The sequence below is a fragment of the Neolamprologus brichardi genome, chromosome 17 (assembly GCF_056152115.1).
Source record: "Neolamprologus brichardi isolate AB-2024 chromosome 17, ASM5615211v1, whole genome shotgun sequence".
Classification (NCBI taxonomy): Eukaryota; Metazoa; Chordata; class Actinopteri; order Cichliformes; family Cichlidae; genus Neolamprologus; species Neolamprologus brichardi.
The window spans coordinates 23,990,584-24,011,926 of NC_142120.1; the positions used below are offsets into that span (position 1 = coordinate 23,990,584).

General features: G+C 38.7%; 2 protein-coding genes across 3 annotated transcripts in view; both read right to left on the minus strand.

Annotated features, from left to right (window-relative positions):
• Nucleotides 1-1,919: 1,919 nt before the first annotated feature.
• LOC102776185 (spindle assembly abnormal protein 6 homolog) lies at nt 1,920-7,557 on the minus strand. The gene is made up of 8 exons (XM_087830364.1): nt 7,319-7,557; nt 6,068-6,128; nt 5,870-5,949; nt 5,661-5,765; nt 5,016-5,184; nt 4,571-4,648; nt 4,086-4,205; nt 1,920-2,147 (listed from the first exon to the last, which is right to left on the minus strand). Exons 1-8 carry the CDS (start codon nt 7,378-7,380, stop codon nt 1,935-1,937), a joined length of 888 nt encoding a protein of 295 aa, XP_087686490.1. The 5' UTR covers nt 7,381-7,557; the 3' UTR covers nt 1,920-1,934.
• Nucleotides 7,558-8,906: 1,349 nt separating this feature from the next.
• The window catches only part of nfic (nuclear factor I/C), a 34,815-nt gene continuing 22,378 nt past the window's right edge, over nt 8,907-21,343 (minus strand). For both annotated transcript variants that reach the window (XM_006803585.2, XM_006803587.2), the window contains exons 11-13: nt 20,260-20,443; nt 19,110-19,198; nt 8,907-18,767 (exon numbers count right to left, since the gene is read on the minus strand). In XM_006803585.2, coding sequence (XP_006803648.1) covers nt 18,747-18,767; nt 19,110-19,198; nt 20,260-20,443 — 294 coding nt within the window. In that variant the 3' untranslated portion in view covers nt 8,907-18,746. The remainder of the gene's footprint in view (nt 18,768-19,109; nt 19,199-20,259; nt 20,444-21,343) is intronic.

A 21,343-nucleotide genomic window follows, 5' to 3' on the forward strand; every position in this document is an offset into this window, starting at 1 on the left:
TCCCATGATGCACTGAGTATTTCTCCTTCTCTCATCCCTTTTCATCACCATGTGTTTATACACCTGTCTGCATTTAACTATTTGTTATTATTAATCTCTTGCTCTCTTCCACAGCATGGGACAGCGTTGGGTGGCTGTAGCTCAGGCAGGAGAGCAGGTCATCTACTGACTGGAAGTTGGTGGTTCGATTCCTAGCTTCCCCCTTGTCTGCATGCCAAATATCCTTGGGCAAGATACTAACCCCAAGTTGCTCTCCGATCCATCGTGTGAATGTTAGTTAGGAAGCCCTTGGTAACAGCTTAGGAAAAAGCGTGAATGCACAAGCTGTGTAAAGTGCTTTGAGTGCATAGAGTAGAAAAGAACCAGTCCATTTACCACCAACTGTTCTCCTCAGTTCTCAGACATCCAAAGCAACCTTTATACTTCCTTTGATGTGTGTTTTATGCTCTAAATCAAATTAAATCACTTTTATTGTCACATCACATGTGGAGGTAGACTGGTACAGTACATGTGAGTGAAATTCTTGTGTGCAAGCTTCACAAGCAACAGAGGTGTGCAAAAATACAATAACATAAGAACAAGCAAAATATAAGAATGGCTAAATCTGAGAGTCTATTGTAAATGCAGATTGTGTTTATGAGAACTGCGATTTATAGCATGGTTTTATTTACACTTTACACAGTGTCACCACTTTTTTGGAAATGGGATGATCATTTCAAATTTCTCTTCAAAAGAGATCTTCACATTTGGAGGTCTGTTGGAGGTCCACTAATAAATCATTCTCATTATAATAACAGCAGATATGAATGAATGAACAAACACAGAGCCTGCTGGTTGAGTTTTAGAATAGCATGTTTATTAATGGTATATTTTTGCATAGGGAAACATACTCATTTCCAGAAATGACTTCATTAGAATCTGTCAATAGCAATGTCTAAATGTGGTTCTAAAGGTTGAATATCCCCCACAACAGATGAATAACATAAGGTCATAAACACTGGTTCAGACGGCTTTCACGCAAACATTATACATTCAAAGAGGATCAGACCGGTAAGTGCGAGACTTTAGTTTATGCCATGCAAAAATATATGACTGACAATAATTTCAGCTGAAAAACAAACAAAAAAACAAAAAAATCCACATAGTAAAAAGTACTTAAAAGGCTCGGTAAAGCTGCCAAGAAACTACTTTCTGCTTGAAGCAGCAGCCCTTTCCACAGTAAATCTCGAGGTCAGGATTAATGTCAGCACTTCAGCTTTCCAATATGGAATGGAATGGACTCAGCTCTATCCAGATGTTAAAACTGTGACCAAAGTACACAATAATGAACACCGAGGCGTTCCCATATCGCTGTAACAGGGGACCGCTCTCTGCTTCACTGCAGCGTTGTTGTTTTTAGGTTCCAGCGTACCTCAGTGTGCATCATGCATGCCCATTTTAAGTGATAAAAAGATGTTGTTATCACATGGCTAACTCAATTCCAACTATAGAGTTAATGTGAAAAGGACGACAGTCTATGTGAACTGCAGTCATGCAATAACTGATGACATGTTTTAATGCCTATGCCTTCTCTGATGTAAGGGATATATGTCTGGAAGCAAGCAAGCAGTTTTTTAATATAATATCTGGAAAAGATATGATGGAAAAAAATGTTCAAATATGCATTCAAATATTCTCTGAGAAAAAAAACTTTCATTCATTACATACTATCTTGAGCACATGGAGTAAACTGTGCAGTAGCAATGTACTTTCAGTTACAGAAACAAATCAATATGGCATCACTGTCAGAGGAAAACCTGCAGCTCTACAATCCCATTTTTAGTAACCAAGTGTGGTTTCCTGCTGTAAGTCTGAATTACAGGAAATGTTTTCAACACACAAATTATAATAAAGTTTCAAACATTAAGAGCAACTCACCTGGACGCAATAATTCCTCATCCTAAACATTCACTTACCTCGTCTGCACCAACTAGTTTAATCTTCAGGTCTCGGATGGCAGACTCGTTCTTGTATTTCTTCTCAGTCAGTTCTCTGCACGAGGCCTCCAACTCCGTCAGTCGACTATTAAGCTGATGGCTGCTCTTTTTATGAGCAGTCTCCAGCTCCTGACGAAGCTGCTCTGTCTGCTGCTGAAACCTGCTCTGTAACTGGAAGACAGACAAACAATCTCCAACCATTTCTGCAGGGCAATCTTTAGCTTTGCTTTTGATCCCTATAGTTTCAAAGGTTCCAAATAAATGACTGCTTCCAAGAGACTGAGCTAAGAACAAAGCCACACGTGGTTAATATTGTGAGACAGGGTCGTGTTAACTGTGCAGAGGATAGTGTTAGTAACTCGTATGGTACGACCCACAAGCATAGACTAAGATTTACAACTGTGTGCAGTGATTTGTGTTCTACTTTTGAGGACTCACAAATGTGTGCTCCGACCCACAAACAGATACAAAGAAATCTACCCACACGGAAAACTACATAAATGTGCACACATAAACCTGAATAAATCCTTCAGTGCTTACGAATCTAAAAATACATGTAACAGCCCTCTTGCTCACTATTAAAAAATGTAATGCATGTGCACGAATTGCCTGATACGCACCGATACCACACTGCATGCCCACATGAGGTTTTGAGACAAATTTCACACTGTCATGCAGAATAGAACAGAAATATCCTTTATTGTCCCTCATTGGGGAAATTCATGTGTTCCAGCAGCGTGGAAGTGGCAGGCAGAAAGAGCTTGAGACAAAAAGCTAAGTATATAAAATAAAGAACAAGAAATAAGAGACTGTAGAGGGCAAATTTACAACATAAGATGTCAATGAATATAAGATGCTTTTAAAAAACTGTGTAGAGCGATGAAAAAGTGACTTCTACACTTTATATTTTAGTCGCTGAATCAACATCAGATTAAATCTACTACGACTCATTGACGCTTTATTCAAAAGACCGATTAAAACTAGTTTAAAATTCGCTGTCAAAATTAACAATGCAAACATATCACTGCACACACTTGTAAATCTTAGTTTATACTCGTGGATCACATCGTACATCAACACTTTTAAAGGTTCATTTCTCCCACTTTACATACAAGAAGGTAGTAAATGCAAAACACAACTAACAAAAATTTAGCATAAGCTAAGGGAGCTAATCTGCAGTTCCATGTTAATGTCACAGTAATTTGACCCTGACTAGGTCAACCTCGAGCCCTACAATGACCACATAAATATTTACATCGCATGCTTTTTAAGCACTTGCCATCTAAAATATGAGCTGACTTGTACGGAAGAAGATTAGGGCCACTGGGGGAAAAAAAGTGGGCACGTCTCTTTTTTTTTTTCTTCTTTTCCTGAATTCTGAGAAAAAATTCAGAATTCTGAGAAAAAAGTCGGAATTCTGACTTTTTTCTCAGAATTCCGACTTTTTTCTCAGAATTCTGATTTTTTTTCTCAGAAGTCTGAGATTAAAGTCAGAATTCTGACTTTTTTCTCAGAATTCTGACTTTTTTCTCAGAATTCTGAGAAAAAAGTCGGAATTCTGAGAAAAAAGGAATTCTGAGAAAGAAGGAATTCTGAGAAAAAAGTCGGGATTCTGACTTTTTTCTCAGATTTTTTTTCCAGTGGCCCTAATCCTCTTCCGTAGACTTGCTTTGAACAATTATTTTTAAGTAATTTCATGAATTATAATGATTTAAACTAATAAAGTTTAATAGATTTGTTTTCCATTTTCTACGTTTGATACGTTGGCATAAAGAAGTACAACAAAAGTACTGAGTAATGTACACACCATAGTACTCTACAACTCAAAATAGAAAACCTGGAATCTAAACGAAACCTTGTGACTTTTTAGGAAATAACATTTTACTTGTGCGACTATGTTTTTTTTTTTTTAAACAGATCACAAATCTGTGGAGAGATGCTTTTCCTCCAAATATGTTTTTTAGCTGCTCTTTGCTCCAAGTCAGGTAAAATAACTTCTATCCTGCCGAGCTTCCTTAGATACGGCGCTGTGCACAGCTTGTTTTGACATTAATACCCATATTAAAAACATAGCTGATGAATTTGTGCTGATTAAAAGAGAAGTCTTGCCTCCAGAGCCTTTTCTCTCTCCAGCTGCAGCTCCTGAGAATGAAGGCTGGACAGCGAGCTGGTCTGAGTCGTCCACTCTGAGCGCAGTTTGTCCAACTCTTTGGTCTTCTCAGACAGCGTCTATGATCCACATATGATCACTTTTTCAGCTGCATGTTATAGTTACATAGAACACACCGTGGACAACTCTTTGTGGAACTCTTTTTAAAGGTTGATCTGATAATTACAACTTTGCCGATTCCAGTTTTCCTTGCTATGTTTGACCACATACAAAATAATTATTCAACTTTTGTTTAATAAAAAAAAATTACATGAAAAAAATCAATAAATGGGCAGTTTATTAATAAATAAACTGAAATTTCTATTAAAGAAAAATCACAATGGTTAAGTTTCGCTTAACATTAATTGCTGTAACGCAAGAACTACTAAACCATGAGTACGCAAGTAAGCTGTATCATATCTTAAAAAATAAAAATAATGCACACCTGTTGAGCATAATTCAGCTGCCTGGTCAGATCATCTTCAGTCGTCTTAAGCTTCATTTCTAGGGCATGCTTCTCTGCCTGAAACAACAAAAAAATGACATAAACATGACAAAACCTGTTAAAACTCAGTTTTGCTCAGAAAAACAAAAGAATTATTTGACTAGACAATTATATTCAAACAAATGTTTTTATATTTTTATATATATATATTATATATGTTGCCTTCAGCTGATCAAACTAAACTAAAGCTAAAATACAAGTAAGCTTGAAAACATGAAGCCCACCCAAGCATGACAAGCTCCCATCTTTGGGATTAACAACTACACTTAACATGTACATGACAACGTTTTACTTACATGAACTCACATTAAAATTTGGTATTTATTGAAAGGGTTGGTTTTTTTGATGAGTGGCATAAAGTATGAAGAAGCTAAATGGAACCAACCTTCAGAGAGGAGAGACAAACTGCCAGGTAATCTTTAACCTCTTTGTCAGAAGCTTGAGAAAGTCGTAAAGACAAGTGGTTAAGGTGCTTAAACGCGTTTGTCTCTATGACACTGAAGTTGGCGGGACCTTCTAGCACTGGAGACTGACATGACAAATGAAGAAGAAATCTGTGGAATGGACAACAGTTAGTCAGGCGGCGGGGACTGTTTTACCAGGAACTCTAAAATTAACAGTACTGTGCAAAAGGTTTTAATTTATATCTTTCAAATGACTAAGTCAGTAGGACATATTTGTAATGTTTTTAAATATTCCAGTGATACTTAATGATGAAAGTTGCCTTTCACAGAGAGAGCATAGGGACGTGCAACAAGCAACTTTATCGTTCACCAATTTCAAATTCCAAGACAGAACCGTGTCTACTTTTATCACAGCGTCACTTGAGACCGAGACACAAACCATTTCATATTGTCCCTTTACTTACAATATACAATACAAAAATCAGTTCACCATAGATGATAAACTAACCCTAGGAAACAACAGGAGTTCGCGTTGCAGGATGACACTGGCTGATAAAATATATTTATGGCATATATTTGTCAGCTTATTCAAATAGTGTGATGTCATGTGTCGGTTTTCTTCATACCTTGGACTGTCTGACGTTTGTTCGGAAATGCACAGGTTAAGCAGGTCAATAAACTTCTGAGGAAATGATGCAAAATCGATCAGTAGACCCTGTTGGACTTTCAAGCTACACAACAATTCAAACACAAATGACATTAGTTAATATTGAAGATGCTTTGTCCCTTAACTCTAACACAACACATTACTTCATACAAATCTTTTTACACTTACCTTTGGAAATCCTCTTCTGATATTGCAAGGTTGAAGAGAAAATATGGATCTATATCATCTGTTATCCGTACTAGAAGATCCTAATGTAATATGTAAAAAAAAGGAAATGTTAAATGATATAATGTAAGTGTAGTATATAGTATAGTTCTCTCTTTATTTCAAAACTATACAAAATTCCAAATAAAATGTCCCACTCACTCTTTTGTGCACTGGACTTGTTGTCAGCTGAAGTTCAATTGTGACACGAATATTTGCTTTTCTGTAAAATGAAGCAATTAAACATTATGTTTGGTGACTCAATAATTCCTATGTGAACTTGTTTTTCAGTGTTCAGCTCATTTCAAAAATCCACGAACAGAATAAAGACAGGAATATGAAAATGTTTCATTTTCCCATTAATGTTTGCAAAATACACTAACACTTGCTTCTGATTCTGCAGTGCTTTCCACGCAACCTTCACAAAGGCTCACTTACCCTTATGTGAAGTAACTTATGAAGGCTGCTAACAACATTAGCATGTCACCTGCCTTTACCTTTCAGTATGCCAAAATATTAAAACACTGTGCTGCTAGCACTAAGTCTCCACCCTTCATTTTCATCTATGCCAGTAATCTTTTCCTGTGTCTAATTTACCATCAGAACTTCGCTGGTACTGCTGCAGTGAACATTGCTGTCAGAACACCATCTGGTTCAATATACAGATGTGTTCTCTCACAACTGTTTGTTTATGTGAAGCATACTTGCACACTTGTACAGTAAAAGCATTTTGAATGGTTACCAAAACCCAAAATGCACAAAAAAGTTCTACTCTGTTTCCATTATTGTGTATATTTACATTATAAGTATTCTGACAAAGACACATTTTTGTGATTTTGTCTCTGTAACCCACGACGGTGGATTTTAAATCAAACAATCCAGATGCACCTAAAGTGAAGACATTCAGCTTTAATTCAGGGGTTTACCTGCAGAAACTGCTTAGGACATACAGCAGTTTGCATACACAGACTGCCGTTTTCAGAGGCTCAAACATAATTAGACAAGCTAAAGTCAAACCCACGGACATCACTACATGCTGCCTTGAGATGCTCTGCCAGGCCTCCAGCTGTTTGTCTCTGAATCTCTCAGCGTTGTTTTCTGTAACTGAAAAACATGCAGCCGACTAACTTTACCATTCAAGAATATCCCATTTCTTTGCCTTGAGAAACTCTTGGATTTGCAGTATGCTTTGGGTTATCATTCATTTGATTAATATTAACGTGCTTTGCATTAGTCTGTGCAACACGTTTGTTTGTTTTCCCCGGTTGGATTGGACCGACAGCTGTTTGCCGCAGTCAGGATGGGGAGGTTTCGTGTGTGCCGACAGAATAACCGTAGTTATTCTTCTCGTCAGGTGTAACTTCAAACCAAGCTGTTTAAATAGTGCGTCCGTGTCCGTGTGCACAGGCTTACCTTTCCTCGCAGTCCCTGCATCTGACATTAACCTGCAACACTTTGTTGAAGAGCTCCTCCATGTCAAAAACCGTCTTTCCCTGCGGTGCTGCTGTGACGAGTTAGAACATCGATCGACGTTAAAGGTTCGTATATCAGACTAGTTCTGAGTGATGCTGGTTTTCATCAGTCAGCTGGATCAGTGGTGTTTGGTATCTTTCAATTTGGCGCTTTTCAGGCGCCAACCGTACAAACGGAACATATGGTCCTTTTTTTTGTTCTACGCTTTAATGGTGGACGGCAGACATGAAGCCTGGTACCGACACCGCCACCTGCTGACCACAGTGGAAACAGCACACAGCGACCCACACGGTGATAGTGTGATACATTTAATTTAGTTCATTTAAAAAAGCCATATGCTATAATGATAGGAATTGCTTTCAGGTAGGTAAGTCCTACCTTGAGTAATCTTGAAGAATCTTGAATAATCAGGCCCCGTTTTGTCTTAAAGACCTTATAGTATGGTAAGGACTCCAATGCAGCTCTCAGACTTACTTGTCGTTCCTAGAGCATTTAAAAGTAGAATGGGAGGGAGAGCCTTCAGTTGTCAGGCCCCTTCTATGGAACCAGCTCCCAGTTTGCGTTCAGGAGACAGACACGATCTGCTTTTAAGATTAGGCTTAAAACGCTCTTTTGTGCATATAGTTAGGGCTGGATCAGGTGACCCTGAATCCTCTCTTAGTTATGCTGCAATAGTTTTAAACTGCTGGGGAATTCCCATGATGCACTGAGTATTTCTCCTTCTCTCATCCCTTTTCATCACCATGTGTTTATACACCTGTCTGCATTTAACTATTTGTTATTATTAATCTCTTGCTCTCTTCCACAGCATGGGACAGCGTTGGGTGGCTGTAGCTCAGGCAGGAGAGCAGGTCATCTACTGACTGGAAGTTGGTGGTTCGATTCCTAGCTTCCCCCTTGTCTGCATGCCAAATATCCTTGGGCAAGATACTAACCCCAAGTTGCTCTCCGATCCATCGTGTGAATGTTAGTTAGGAAGCCCTTGGTAACAGCTTAGGAAAAAGCGTGAATGCACAAGCTGTGTAAAGTGCTTTGAGTGCATAGAGTAGAAAAGAACCAGTCCATTTACCACCAACTGTTCTCCTCAGTTCTCAGACATCCAAAGCAACCTTTATACTTCCTTTGATGTGTGTTTTATGCTCTAAATCAAATTAAATCACTTTTATTGTCACATCACATGTGGAGGTAGACTGGTACAGTACATGTGAGTGAAATTCTTGTGTGCAAGCTTCACAAGCAACAGAGGTGTGCAAAAATACAATAACATAAGAACAAGCAAAATATAAGAATGGCTAAATCTGAGAGTCTATTGTAAATGCAGATTGTGTTTATGAGAACTGCGATTTATAGCATGGTTTTATTTACACTTTACACAGTGTCACCACTTTTTTGGAAATGGGATGATCATTTCAAATTTCTCTTCAAAAGAGATCTTCACATTTGGAGGTCTGTTGGAGGTCCACTAATAAATCATTCTCATTATAATAACAGCAGATATGAATGAATGAACAAACACAGAGCCTGCTGGTTGAGTTTTAGAATAGCATGTTTATTAATGGTATATTTTTGCATAGGGAAACATACTCATTTCCAGAAATGACTTCATTAGAATCTGTCAATAGCAATGTCTAAATGTGGTTCTAAAGGTTGAATATCCCCCACAACAGATGAATAACATAAGGTCATAAACACTGGTTCAGACGGCTTTCACGCAAACATTATACATTCAAAGAGGATCAGACCGGTAAGTGCGAGACTTTAGTTTATGCCATGCAAAAATATATGACTGACAATAATTTCAGCTGAAAAACAAACAAAAAAACAAAAAAATCCACATAGTAAAAAGTACTTAAAAGGCTCGGTAAAGCTGCCAAGAAACTACTTTCTGCTTGAAGCAGCAGCCCTTTCCACAGTAAATCTCGAGGTCAGGATTAATGTCAGCACTTCAGCTTTCCAATATGGAATGGAATGGACTCAGCTCTATCCAGATGTTAAAACTGTGACCAAAGTACACAATAATGAACACCGAGGCGTTCCCATATCGCTGTAACAGGGGACCGCTCTCTGCTTCACTGCAGCGTTGTTGTTTTTAGGTTCCAGCGTACCTCAGTGTGCATCATGCATGCCCATTTTAAGTGATAAAAAGATGTTGTTATCACATGGCTAACTCAATTCCAACTATAGAGTTAATGTGAAAAGGACGACAGTCTATGTGAACTGCAGTCATGCAATAACTGATGACATGTTTTAATGCCTATGCCTTCTCTGATGTAAGGGATATATGTCTGGAAGCAAGCAAGCAGTTTTTTAATATAATATCTGGAAAAGATATGATGGAAAAAAATGTTCAAATATGCATTCAAATATTCTCTGAGAAAAAAAACTTTCATTCATTACATACTATCTTGAGCACATGGAGTAAACTGTGCAGTAGCAATGTACTTTCAGTTACAGAAACAAATCAATATGGCATCACTGTCAGAGGAAAACCTGCAGCTCTACAATCCCATTTTTAGTAACCAAGTGTGGTTTCCTGCTGTAAGTCTGAATTACAGGAAATGTTTTCAAAGGCCATTAAAAAAATTAAAAAGCAAACATGCATTTCAAGTAACAGCAAAAAAAAAGAAACACATATTGGAGTCACCAAATCAATGGAGTTGTTCCAGGAAACAGCAGCAGTAGGGTAGAGCGTTGAATATCATTGATAGTTCATAGAAAAGAGCCCTCTGCAGTCCCTTTGTTCCTCATACAGCAAACAGTTCAACATCTGATCATCTGCAGCCGTGAAACTAAAAAATAGGAAGTACCACCTGCAGTACGACTGTTTACTCAGAAACAGCTGTTCACAATACTGAACATGACCTGCTAATCACAATCATCGAGCAGTTTGGACTCTGGTGTGATGCAGTGTAACATGAAATATATGGACACATACATTGATTATCAGAATTTGAACTATAATAACAGTGGCCGCCTAAACAGCACTTGTTTGTCTTTAAACCACAGAGTTTCAAAAAAATCTAGAGGGAACCAAGTCAACCCCACGCTCAGTTAACGCCAGTCTGTATCTGTGGCACAAAATAAATATGCATGCATTTACTGCACTGTGTGTTTGTGTGTGTGTGTGTTTGCGGGGGTGGGGTCTTACAAAAGATGGTGAAGCGAACTAGCTTGCAGGGGGAGATAGTAGACAGTGGGTGAAAGCAAATCACAGAGCTGATTACTACAACTGACACATTATTATAACTGCATAATAATGATAATACAGACCTCCATGCACTGACAGCACACTGCAGTGGATAAATCAACTGATACAGATGCTCCTTTTTGTAATGTGGCATCACATTTGTGCTGCATTTATAATGTTTTTCACGCGTGACCTATAAAAGCTGAAAATAGAACACAGCTGTAGGCCCCGAACGTAGTACAGCATAACATGAAGTACCATAAACTGTAAAACCTCTGAACTTTAGTGTCCCCCAAAATGCACACTCAGTGTTATCTCTAGATTTCCTTCAACTCTTTGGTTTGTTGTATGGCTTGTTACTTCAGGACCCGCACCGGTGAGGGCAACGCTGTTTGTCACCAAACCATGTAGGGTCTGAAAACAACACCTACAGCTTACAAAATACCTCCAACAGTAAAGTGATAGGCACTGCTTATTGACATTGTTTTTGGTAGAACTTTTCAGTTGCTGCTGCCCTGCTGGTTTATTTGAATAGAGCGAGGAACTTGATGAGTTTGCATGTCTGTACACTTTCGGTAAGAGGACAGTGTCTGCATGAGAGCCTGAACTGGTGTGTCGCTTTCTTTAAAGTTGAATTTTATAGCAAAAGAAAAAAAGATCATAATATCAAGACACATCACATGCCAATTATGATTAATTAATAGCTGTAATTCTTGATCAATTTGATCTTGATTTCAGTATTTTATGATATGATGATATGATTATGATAGACCTCTATTTCAAACATTGTGTAAACATACTGCACAAGCTTGAAACGCTATCACCTTAACAGTACTGGGCATGTGTCTTCCATTCAGCAGAGTGAGTTACTTAGGCATCCTGTTGTTAGGTTTTCGTTTGGTGGGAAACAGAAATGAAGACGCACATCAACAGTTCACACTGTTTCCTGACAGCATTGCATCCAAAATGTGGATTTTAAGTCACGTGCCAGTAAACTGTGTGTACATTCTTTCCACAGGTGAAGGTTTGCGTGAGTTTCTATCGTGGTCGTCAGCTGGAGGAGAAGGAACAACTACAAAGCTTGTACAGTTTTTTGTACACCACTTGCACATTTTGCATGGGCATTTTTGGCTGTAGTGTTTGTTAAAAATGTATTTGAAACTTTTAAAGCAACTAAATCTAAAAGCAAGTTCTATATTTCCTATACACTTGAAGAAAAAACGTGTTTGCAAATAGTGGGCCTCATCACAACTTAACCGCAATCAGACCCATCATAGGTTAATACTCTGCTTCATTGTTTTAACATTAAGTAAAGTACATAAAGATTTGGTAACCGTACAAGCAACACAGTCTGTCTTCATACAGTTTTGGTTAGTCAGGTTACTAGATATCATTCAAGCCAAAATACATGTTATTTAAGGTTTATAATCACAGCCACTATCAAAGTCCATATAAAGCCCTCAATTAAAGCTTCTACCACTCAGCTTCTATCTATGATCTTGCAGCAACAATTACACTTTCCACTTTGGCTCATAATTTCTGATGGAACTCCCATCAGGAGGTCTCTGAGGATCCTCTGATTTGCTAAAGTTGTACACATGACCAGGATTGGTGGGTTCTTGCTGTATTGCTACAAGTCTTAGGTCTGTGTGTGAAGAAACTAATACCTGAGGGCACGCCCTATAAGCTCCCATACTCAGCGGGTAAAAGTGTTTGTGCAACTGATGTGCAATAAAATGACCAGATATTGCTCTTTTCTAACGTGCTAGAGCGTCACGTTGCTGCCATTCTCTCTCTGTCAGTGTTTGCCCTATTATGGATGACGTGTCTGTGGTGAAGACCTTTATTTTTGAAGCAGCGATGGACCAGTATAGTCCAAGACTGAATGCTTTTTTTGAAAACACTGTCCTATTTCGTTTAATTTTCACCAAAATATTTGGATAAATGATTCCTTGTTTTTCTGTGTATACCATTTCTGCACACAAGTACTTGACCTAAACATTTTTAACTGTTGACTCAACCTTCATTGACGCTTGCAAAAATAAGGCCATATTCTTATAAGTGTGGTGCTACAGTAAGAAGAAGCATTTCATTAGTCAAGCCCAATGTGTAATTTCAAACAGCTCGATCCTATAAAAAAGTTTAAATATTTCAGGACATAATTTATGTATTACAAAAACATTGCTACATGTGACATCACTGTCAACATTTCTTTTATCACAATGACACATTTAGGAGATTGTGAAGTCTTAGCAGTTGTGCATTGTGTCATTTCACTTCAGTTGACGTCCAAACCAAACAGCTTTGTTGTCCACATTTTTCTCTAAGAGACAGAATTTTCCCCATTTCATGGTTTCCACTTACTGTGTAAGACAGCCACAAATGATTTAAACATTCTATACATCTTGATAACTAATAAGTGCTTTTTGTATATATTTTTTATACACACTGATGTGTTTAAAACTATAATTCTAAAGCAAAGTAATAATAACCCAAGGAAAACCTAAAAATAACCTAAAGCGAAGATGAGTAAAAATAATGTTAACTCAAAGTCATTTATGGCCTTTTATCACATGCTGAGTAACAGGATCAAAGTCGTCATATAGGCAATTGGACGGTGTTCTCATCACCAGTCATAAAGCTGCAAAGCCCTGAAATCTAAACCTGTACATGTTTAACATGCTTCCATTACATGGCAACCATACGTGGCCATACTAGCTAAAGCCCAACAAGATTTTTCCCTGCAATAAGTACCTTTAAATGTGTCTATATGCATCTAACATGGGACAATAAAACGTTAAGTAGATAGAGCTGAGCAGTGCCTCTGAAGATGGCTTTTGTTTGTATTGCGAACATTTAGGCAGGACTTACCACCAGACTTGACTTTCTCAACCCATGTTTTAGCCTCTGCAAAGTGTCATTTTCAAATCAAAGCTTCCATCCATATTTAACCACGCCCAGAAAAAACATTTTACTACAACACAATGGTGTCCACATTTTCATATAACACATATCTAAGCAAATATCAAACAATGTGTGCATGTGACTTTAAACATAGCAACACCAATATTGTTCACTTACATTAGCCCACAGACACCTCAGCCTACACGCCAGCCTTAAACAGCACAGCCACTGAATCCAATCAGCTATATGAGTGCAGTCAACACCTGAGTATCTCAGATAACACCAGAAAAATCCACAGAGTCTAAAGGAACTGGGAAAATACTGGGAACTGCAGTCTTTTCCATGTGTTCACGTGTTTTTGTTGCAATAAATCAAACATGGGACCTAAATGATATATATGACAGCAGGTGTATATACTTGGAGGCTGGATCACAGTCTACAGTTCTCACACTTAGGCCTCAGTCACACCAGCCTAGAGACCTGTCAACTTCTGGGAACCTTCCAGTGAAAAATGGATATTTCCCAACCAGATGGCGAGTGGTTGCTGGGTGAAATTGCTCACACAGATGGTGCTGCATCAAAAACTTCCTTGTGATTGCTTTAGATGCTAGCAGACTGCCACAGTAGTTTGCATGGAAGATGCCAAGTTGTCTCTAAACACTACACCCGCAAGAGCAAAACTTGCTATGCAAAGTGAAAAGACAGGACATTAGCCTTCAAAGTAAAAGTTAAGCCTCACTGCTTCAGCCAACCAGCTGTAAAAGGCAAAACTTTTAGTTGGACGGCACAGGTTGTCCATTTCCGGTTTGTGTGGCACTTTTCACTACCACTCGGAGTAGCCGAGGACACGTTTTTCTCATGTGTAGTTGCCAGATGGTAGCCAACTGATCTCCAGGCCTGCGTCACTTGGGCCATACAGACCAAGTTCACACTTTCAGTAGGTCATGATATAACAGCTGAGCTACCTTAATTGCAACCAAATGTATATTATTTAGGGAACAAAGTTGTTTTCTTCATACGACAGTAAAAAGAGCATATTTCTGCAAAGTTTCACACACTTCCTTTCACACTGTAAAAATTGCTCTATCTTTAGGATAACAGAGTAGATGATAAACAGCTAGAGAAAGCTTTCATAGAGCTTAGCCGTAAGTTACTATCTCAGGTGGCGCACCACCACAACCAAAAAATGTGCACTTGCTACACTGGTTAATGTCGAGTAATCACACATGCAGCTTTTTTGTACCGTGAAACATATGATCATGTTTCCATAAAATATTACTGTTCTTTAACTAAAGGCAAGGCACATAATGTGTTTTACGAAATATCGTGCAAAAGTTTAACAACAGAGCTATTATTAAATTCAAAGAAACATATAGCCTTCCATCCACTTCCCTCTGATGTAGTCTGCAGAACAGAGGGAGGAAAAGAAGGATGAGGAAGAGCAAGACAGAGATGGAGAGGTATTATCAAGTTGAGCCATGCATTGGTTAGGTCAGCACAGCGACCAGGACAGCACCATGCAATATACATCAGCTTTAAGACAACTTTAACTGAACCTTAAACTAAAATCCAGTTCATATCAACACTTTCTGTCCATGTCATTGATCCCTTGTAGGCACTAAATTAACTTAGCTATAGCCCCCAAACCGTGGGAAAGAAAAAGGAAATACACCGACATCTCTGCTCTAATGCAAGGTAAAGTACATTTTAGGTGTGGCCTGACAGAAAACAGACGAAAGATCAAATCAAATTTCAAGATATAAGATTCAAATTATATGGGGACACGTCCAAGTAAGATTCCTTAGAAATTGATCATTCATGCTCATTCCCATAGTAACTCACACAAGCATTTATAAATGTAAAGACAACAGGAGGCAGGAGAAACAGAAGGAAAATGTTGAAATGGAATTTCTGTTTTTTGTCCGAATTGCTGTACAAACACACACGTGAAGCCTGTTCATATCTGTGAACTGCTGTCTTTTTCTGCTGCTTGGTGCATTTTGGTGCAAGGCGTTTGCATGATCCCACAGATGTTTGCTTCCTGTGCAAAATAATATCTTGCATGATCAAAACTGTAAATATCACTGGAAATCCTGGGTCTAATATTTCCAGTGACTATACCACCTGCTTTGCTAACAGTTCACTGGAAGCCCAGTGAAGCAATTTTCGATCTTCTTCAGCTGTTGAACTTCAGCACATTCTCTTTAAAGCCTCTGCTTTAACTCGAGCAGGTCTGAGCACAAACCCTTTTAAATACACAGTGCCACAAGCTTAGGGGTTCAGAATTAATCACGTAAACAAAACTTCCTCAGGCAAAAAAGTCAGTCATGAAGTTCCATTAGATTCTGTACTGGGACCAGTACCTACATTATATATGCTTCCCTTACGTACTATTATTAGAACACACTGCAAACATTTATTTTATCTACTGAGCCAGTTTTAGTGCTGTTGAGCCACATGACAAATTCAAATGGCTAAATGCTGCTGGGGCACATGCACTTCTCCTCTCCCCTTTTTCTCACTCAATAAGTATGTATAGTTATATGTTGCATGTTCTTAATTTGTGTCTACTCCCTTAAAAGGAGGCTCTAATTCTGTATTATATCCTAATGTTTACCTTACCATATAAAGACAAAACTGTTGTTGTAAACTGGTGCTATGTGAATATTATAGAATTGAATCATTGTCCTGCTGAATGATAAAATGTCCTCGGGTGAGTTTTCCATAGAAACAAAGCAAGATTCTGTTTTCTTTTCTGAGAACAGAAAGTGTTCAGACCTACATCCTAGGGAGTATTGGGGTTCCTAGTTAAAGCTGAAAATACATGGCTCTTTGAACCAATATCCATTTTATTATTTCGCATTGAAGGTGCTGAAGCATAGGACTTGAAGAAAACTGTCATTGGTCAGACCACAGCAGTGTTGACACTTTAAAAAAAAAAAAACTTTCTTCCAATAAGAATATTTGTTTCCAGGGAGATGGAGACAAATGTGGGTCATGGAAACAGCCTACAACAACTACACCAAGGAACAATGTCTGGAGTTTTCTCTTACTCTCTGTGCACAGAAAGCAAGTGGAAAAAACTGACAGACTGCAGAAACAATCCAGCAGAAAATTTCCTGTGAATAATACAGGTTACTCGGAAACTCTTCTCGTGTGGTATCCAATCTGATTGCACTATCAAAAACACATTTTTACATCGTTACATCCACGGAAAAATAATATGCCGACAAGTGTTTAGGAGACTGCTTTAGACTCACCAGTTCTTAGAAATAAAGTATGGCACAGACTATAATGTATTACTTCTTAAAAATCTTGACATTGTCAACATGTAACATTATCTTACACAAATGACATTGTGTAAGATTTATCAAAGGGCCATGGTGCACATGTCTACTACTGTTTCTTTTAGAGTTTACAATGAATTTTATTTGCCAGAACTGATGATGTTTAAGGTGCATTCAAGAATCTGATCCTCAATTTTATTCCTTCTTTCATCATTATGTTTTTTCACCTTTTCAAATGTTTCTGAAGATTTCAGTCAATGTTAAAATGTAGCTTGTAAGCCTTTCAGTAGACCACTATAGAAATGTATTTGATAACTGAAGCTGTGAAACGTCAGCGATAACAGAACACTGCTTTGCCTCACTACCAATAATGCAAACTCTATATCAACATTTACACAGAAAACCAAGGGCTTGACCTACCTTAAAATGCTTAATTTGTTGATGTTGGCACTTCAAACTGGAAAACAACTCTAGCACCGTTCTTCTGTTCACCTGTGTCGCCCAGCCCAATCCCAAATCAAACCCTACTGCTGCTGTTCCATCACACGTTGTTCAGATTGGGTTGGGGTTGAACTACACAGAGCAGAACTTGTCAGGGACCACCACTTATTCTACAGCTAGACGACACACCCAGATTTTGTCCACAGATGCTCATCAGCATCAACAACTTCATCAAAAACAAAAAACAGTCTGCTAAACCTCCAGCTTGGCAACATACCACATCATAACTTTTGAAAGAAACCTATTTTACTGTAATCATAGTGCAGCACCTGCTTTATCTCTTTCTAACCCACCCACACACAAACACAGATCCTGTCATTTTGAGACAAACAGAAACTACAGGACATCTCTTCAAAGCAGGAATGAGTGTGGAAATGCAGGAACCATCACATTCTCATACACAATCATCTACAGACACACACGCACACTACATTACACAACCAGGCTACAGTTCAGCCACATTCAGCAGCCAGTGTACTGCTGGCTGTGCTGCCACATCATCCAGGTATGTGTTTGCCTTTTGATAATTCTACTGAGGAAGTCACGTCAATGTCAAACACTGTACGTTTGGAACTGAGGTCATGGCCCACTCATGCACTCTAACATGGCATAGTAAAACTGGGCCTTGCTCCACGCCTCCTTTCAGCAGTAGCATTGTGTGCTGTGGAGGAGGAGGCATGAATATAGCTCTTATATTCCACTATTATGCGTTGTTTTCTACCAAAGAGCACAATCAAACAGTCTTACAAACATGAGCCTTGCAAAGCAACTAAATAATTTCAGGTGGATGATTGTCAATAAAAAAGATGAAGCCTCTGTGTTTTGTTGGGAAGAGTGAAAGAAACTGCGCTATTCAGCTTGTAATTTTCTTCAGATGTATCAATAACATACTTAAAAAGTGCAAATAAACATTAAATATTAACAACCTCTTCTGGTCGGTTCAGAAATTAAAGGAGGCTTATTTGCATATATTATAAGCAGCACCTGCAGCGGAGAGTGGGGCATTTTAAGTGTTGAGGGAGGGATGAGGTCTATATAGGCCTTGTAGTTGACTTAGTGTCGAGATCCAGGGTACAGGGGTCAAGGCTGACATCCATCCCAGGGAAACAGGACTCATCCTGGGGACACAGTTAAGTTTCAGGCTTCTGAGAATCTGATGTGTTGATGCCTGGTTCTGGTCTGTAGTTCATTTGGACCAATGAAACCTCTGCATTAAGTCGTTACTTTTCTTTGAAAATATGCCATTTGTGACAAACATGTAATGTCATAAAGCATAGTTCATTCTGGGGATATAAAACGGCTGAGAGAGCCCAGCATCCTTCTTCCATCCAGGACGTCTCTTTACACATATATAAATATATTGCAACGTATATTTATATATATGTATGACCAGAGGTTAATATATTTTTCCTCTGGAAATGTCTTCACAACATTATTTTCCCCCCCAGAAGTTTACTGTCATGACAATCACGTTTCCTCCAAAGTTCCCTCAGTTGCCCAAATACCAAGACTGGAAAGGAGACAGACACACAATTAAAACACAAATACAACGACTCAGCTTAGAAATGTGCAAAGTCAGAGTTCCTCTCACACACAAGTATAATCCAAGACTTTCTTGATCATGTTGAACTAAACACTGCTACTGAAAACATTTATGTGCAGCATTAGAGAGACGTTTGCCAGCAGCAGCTAAAACTCAACCTTTGAAAATTCCATTTGGGAATACACGGCACAGAACTAAAAATACCAGAATTTTCCAGATATTGAACAGTGAAATCTCTAAATTTCTGGTGTTTGGGGTCATCTAAATCCTTCCTAAAACGACTTTGACAATGAAGTAAACCATACTGACCTGCGCTTGGTAGAGTCCACCTGGGTCTCGAGGGGTGACTCCCACGAAGGATGATCGATTAGCTGGAGGGGTCCCCGGGGCAGAGTATGCTGAGGGTTAACAACATCATTCTTACACTATCTCCATGAACTCACAATTAGTTGAACAATGCAACACCTTACACAATGAGTTCTGTCAACAGCAACAGCAACAACTATAGCATAGTACAGCATCAAATGCTCTGAAGTCAGTCACTTTAATGAGGGGTTGCGCCAACTCTGCTCGCTGTAGAATATTTGGCGGAATTAAGTTCGCTTATTGTTCGTCTTTTCCTTCAGAATTGTCTGAGAAATTGATGTGAACTGGGCAGAGTATTGCCCATCTCCTCTTTACTCTATATTCTATAAATATATTATATTTATTCTGTCTGTATTGCAGGTTGGAAGTTGGAATAAAACCCCAAACTCCACAAATGTCACCCAGCTTAGATCTGGGCTTTAAGTGTCCACTGTATATGAAATACAACTGACACACATTCAAATGTTTACACAGAAATGAGCAGAAAGGTTTGGAACAGCAATGTAAACAAAATATTCAATTAACTACAAACTAACAACGACATTGTAACAACACTGTCTTTATCAGGTATTAACATCAGTCCACCTCCTGCGTCTGGACCTGCCAGTCTATTCTCATACCTTTTTTTACAAGAAAGTACAAATGGGTCACCTGCTCAACCAAGTGAGTGCAGAAAGCAGTATCTCAAAAGGCATAGTTAATTCTTTTCATATTGTGTTTGAATGATAATGACCATCTCCTAACAGTGTCGTTTTTGAGAATAGATATGAGAAAATTCTAATATCGTGCATTGAACATGGAAGTGTACACAGCAGCTTCTACTGAACTGTTTTATTCTAGGCAGCATATTAATATTTGCTTATACTTTAGAAAATCAAATTTGCAACGTTTACTAATAACTTTTATTTGACCAGCTTGATACTGAAGATATACTGGAAGTTATTTGATTTCATGGAACAGATCATTAGTCGCTCTACTTGTCACTGATGCTCTAAGCCTCATTTTCACCTGTATTCACTGAAATGTTTTGTACAAACTGTATATATATGTATATATTATCTGTATATATAGTAGATTATTTATGACCACTTACTGGGTGATGTGGGGGAGTTTGCTCCTGCATCAGAGGACGTGGTAGTAGCTTTTGACTCTGTAGGAAGGGTCGGCCTAGAAAGGGAGGATGGGGGACTCGCCAGGGAGGGTGCAGGTCCAGGGGGTGCCAACATTTGTGACGAGATGTAGTGACTGGGCACTTTGACCTGGTTACTTCCATTCAGCTGGAATATTTTGGAAATATGAATTTTATTCATTAAAGAAGCATTAAACCCACAGTAATATGAAATATGCTAGTGTTATGGACAGAGGTGATGTCATGTGCCTCTGAGGGTTTTGTCCTTAGGGTGGAGACTGGAACTCACAGGAAGTGGTCTAATTTATACATTGCACTGTGGATATCCAGTGTGGAATAAAAAATTAGATGCGATTTCCTCTTTCTTTTGGTTGCTGCTTTTACGGGTCGCTACAACAGATCATCTGCGTCCATCTCACCCTATCCCAGCATCCTCCTTGGTCACACAAGACCTCTACACGTGCATCCATGAATCTTCTGAGGTCTTCCTCTTTTCCTCCTGCCTCTCAGCTCCATCGTCATCATCATCCTTTGTCTGATATATCCGCACTCCCTCTCCTGCACATGTCCAAACTATCTCAGCCTTTCTGGCGCTGAGCTGTCCTTCTGATGTCCTCATTTCTAACCTTCTATATCTCTACACCTTGCATGTTCACCTTTCCTCCTGTCTCCCTCTAATTCACGCACACATATTCTGACTTGCTTCTACCTTCACTGCTCCACATTCAGGGTTTTTTTTATGTAAAAAAAAGTACTTGCTGCATCAAAGTTAGAATCCAAACCTGTTTCTTTTAGTTTTATGTTTATACATGTGGAGATATTGTCACTCTCCATCTATAGACAGGGGTGCGCATAAGTGGTCTGCAGGTGCGCATGCGCTGTCAAAATAAAAGACGTGCGCCAGATAAGAAGTTGCAATGTGTGTTTGCGTACATAAGATTTTTCTGGCTTCAAACAAATGCCAGCTCACCTCCTGCAACCACTTTTCAGAGAATACGCGCTTCTGTTGCGGTTCCGACTCCTAACATTTCTTTGGAGGTGGAGGAAC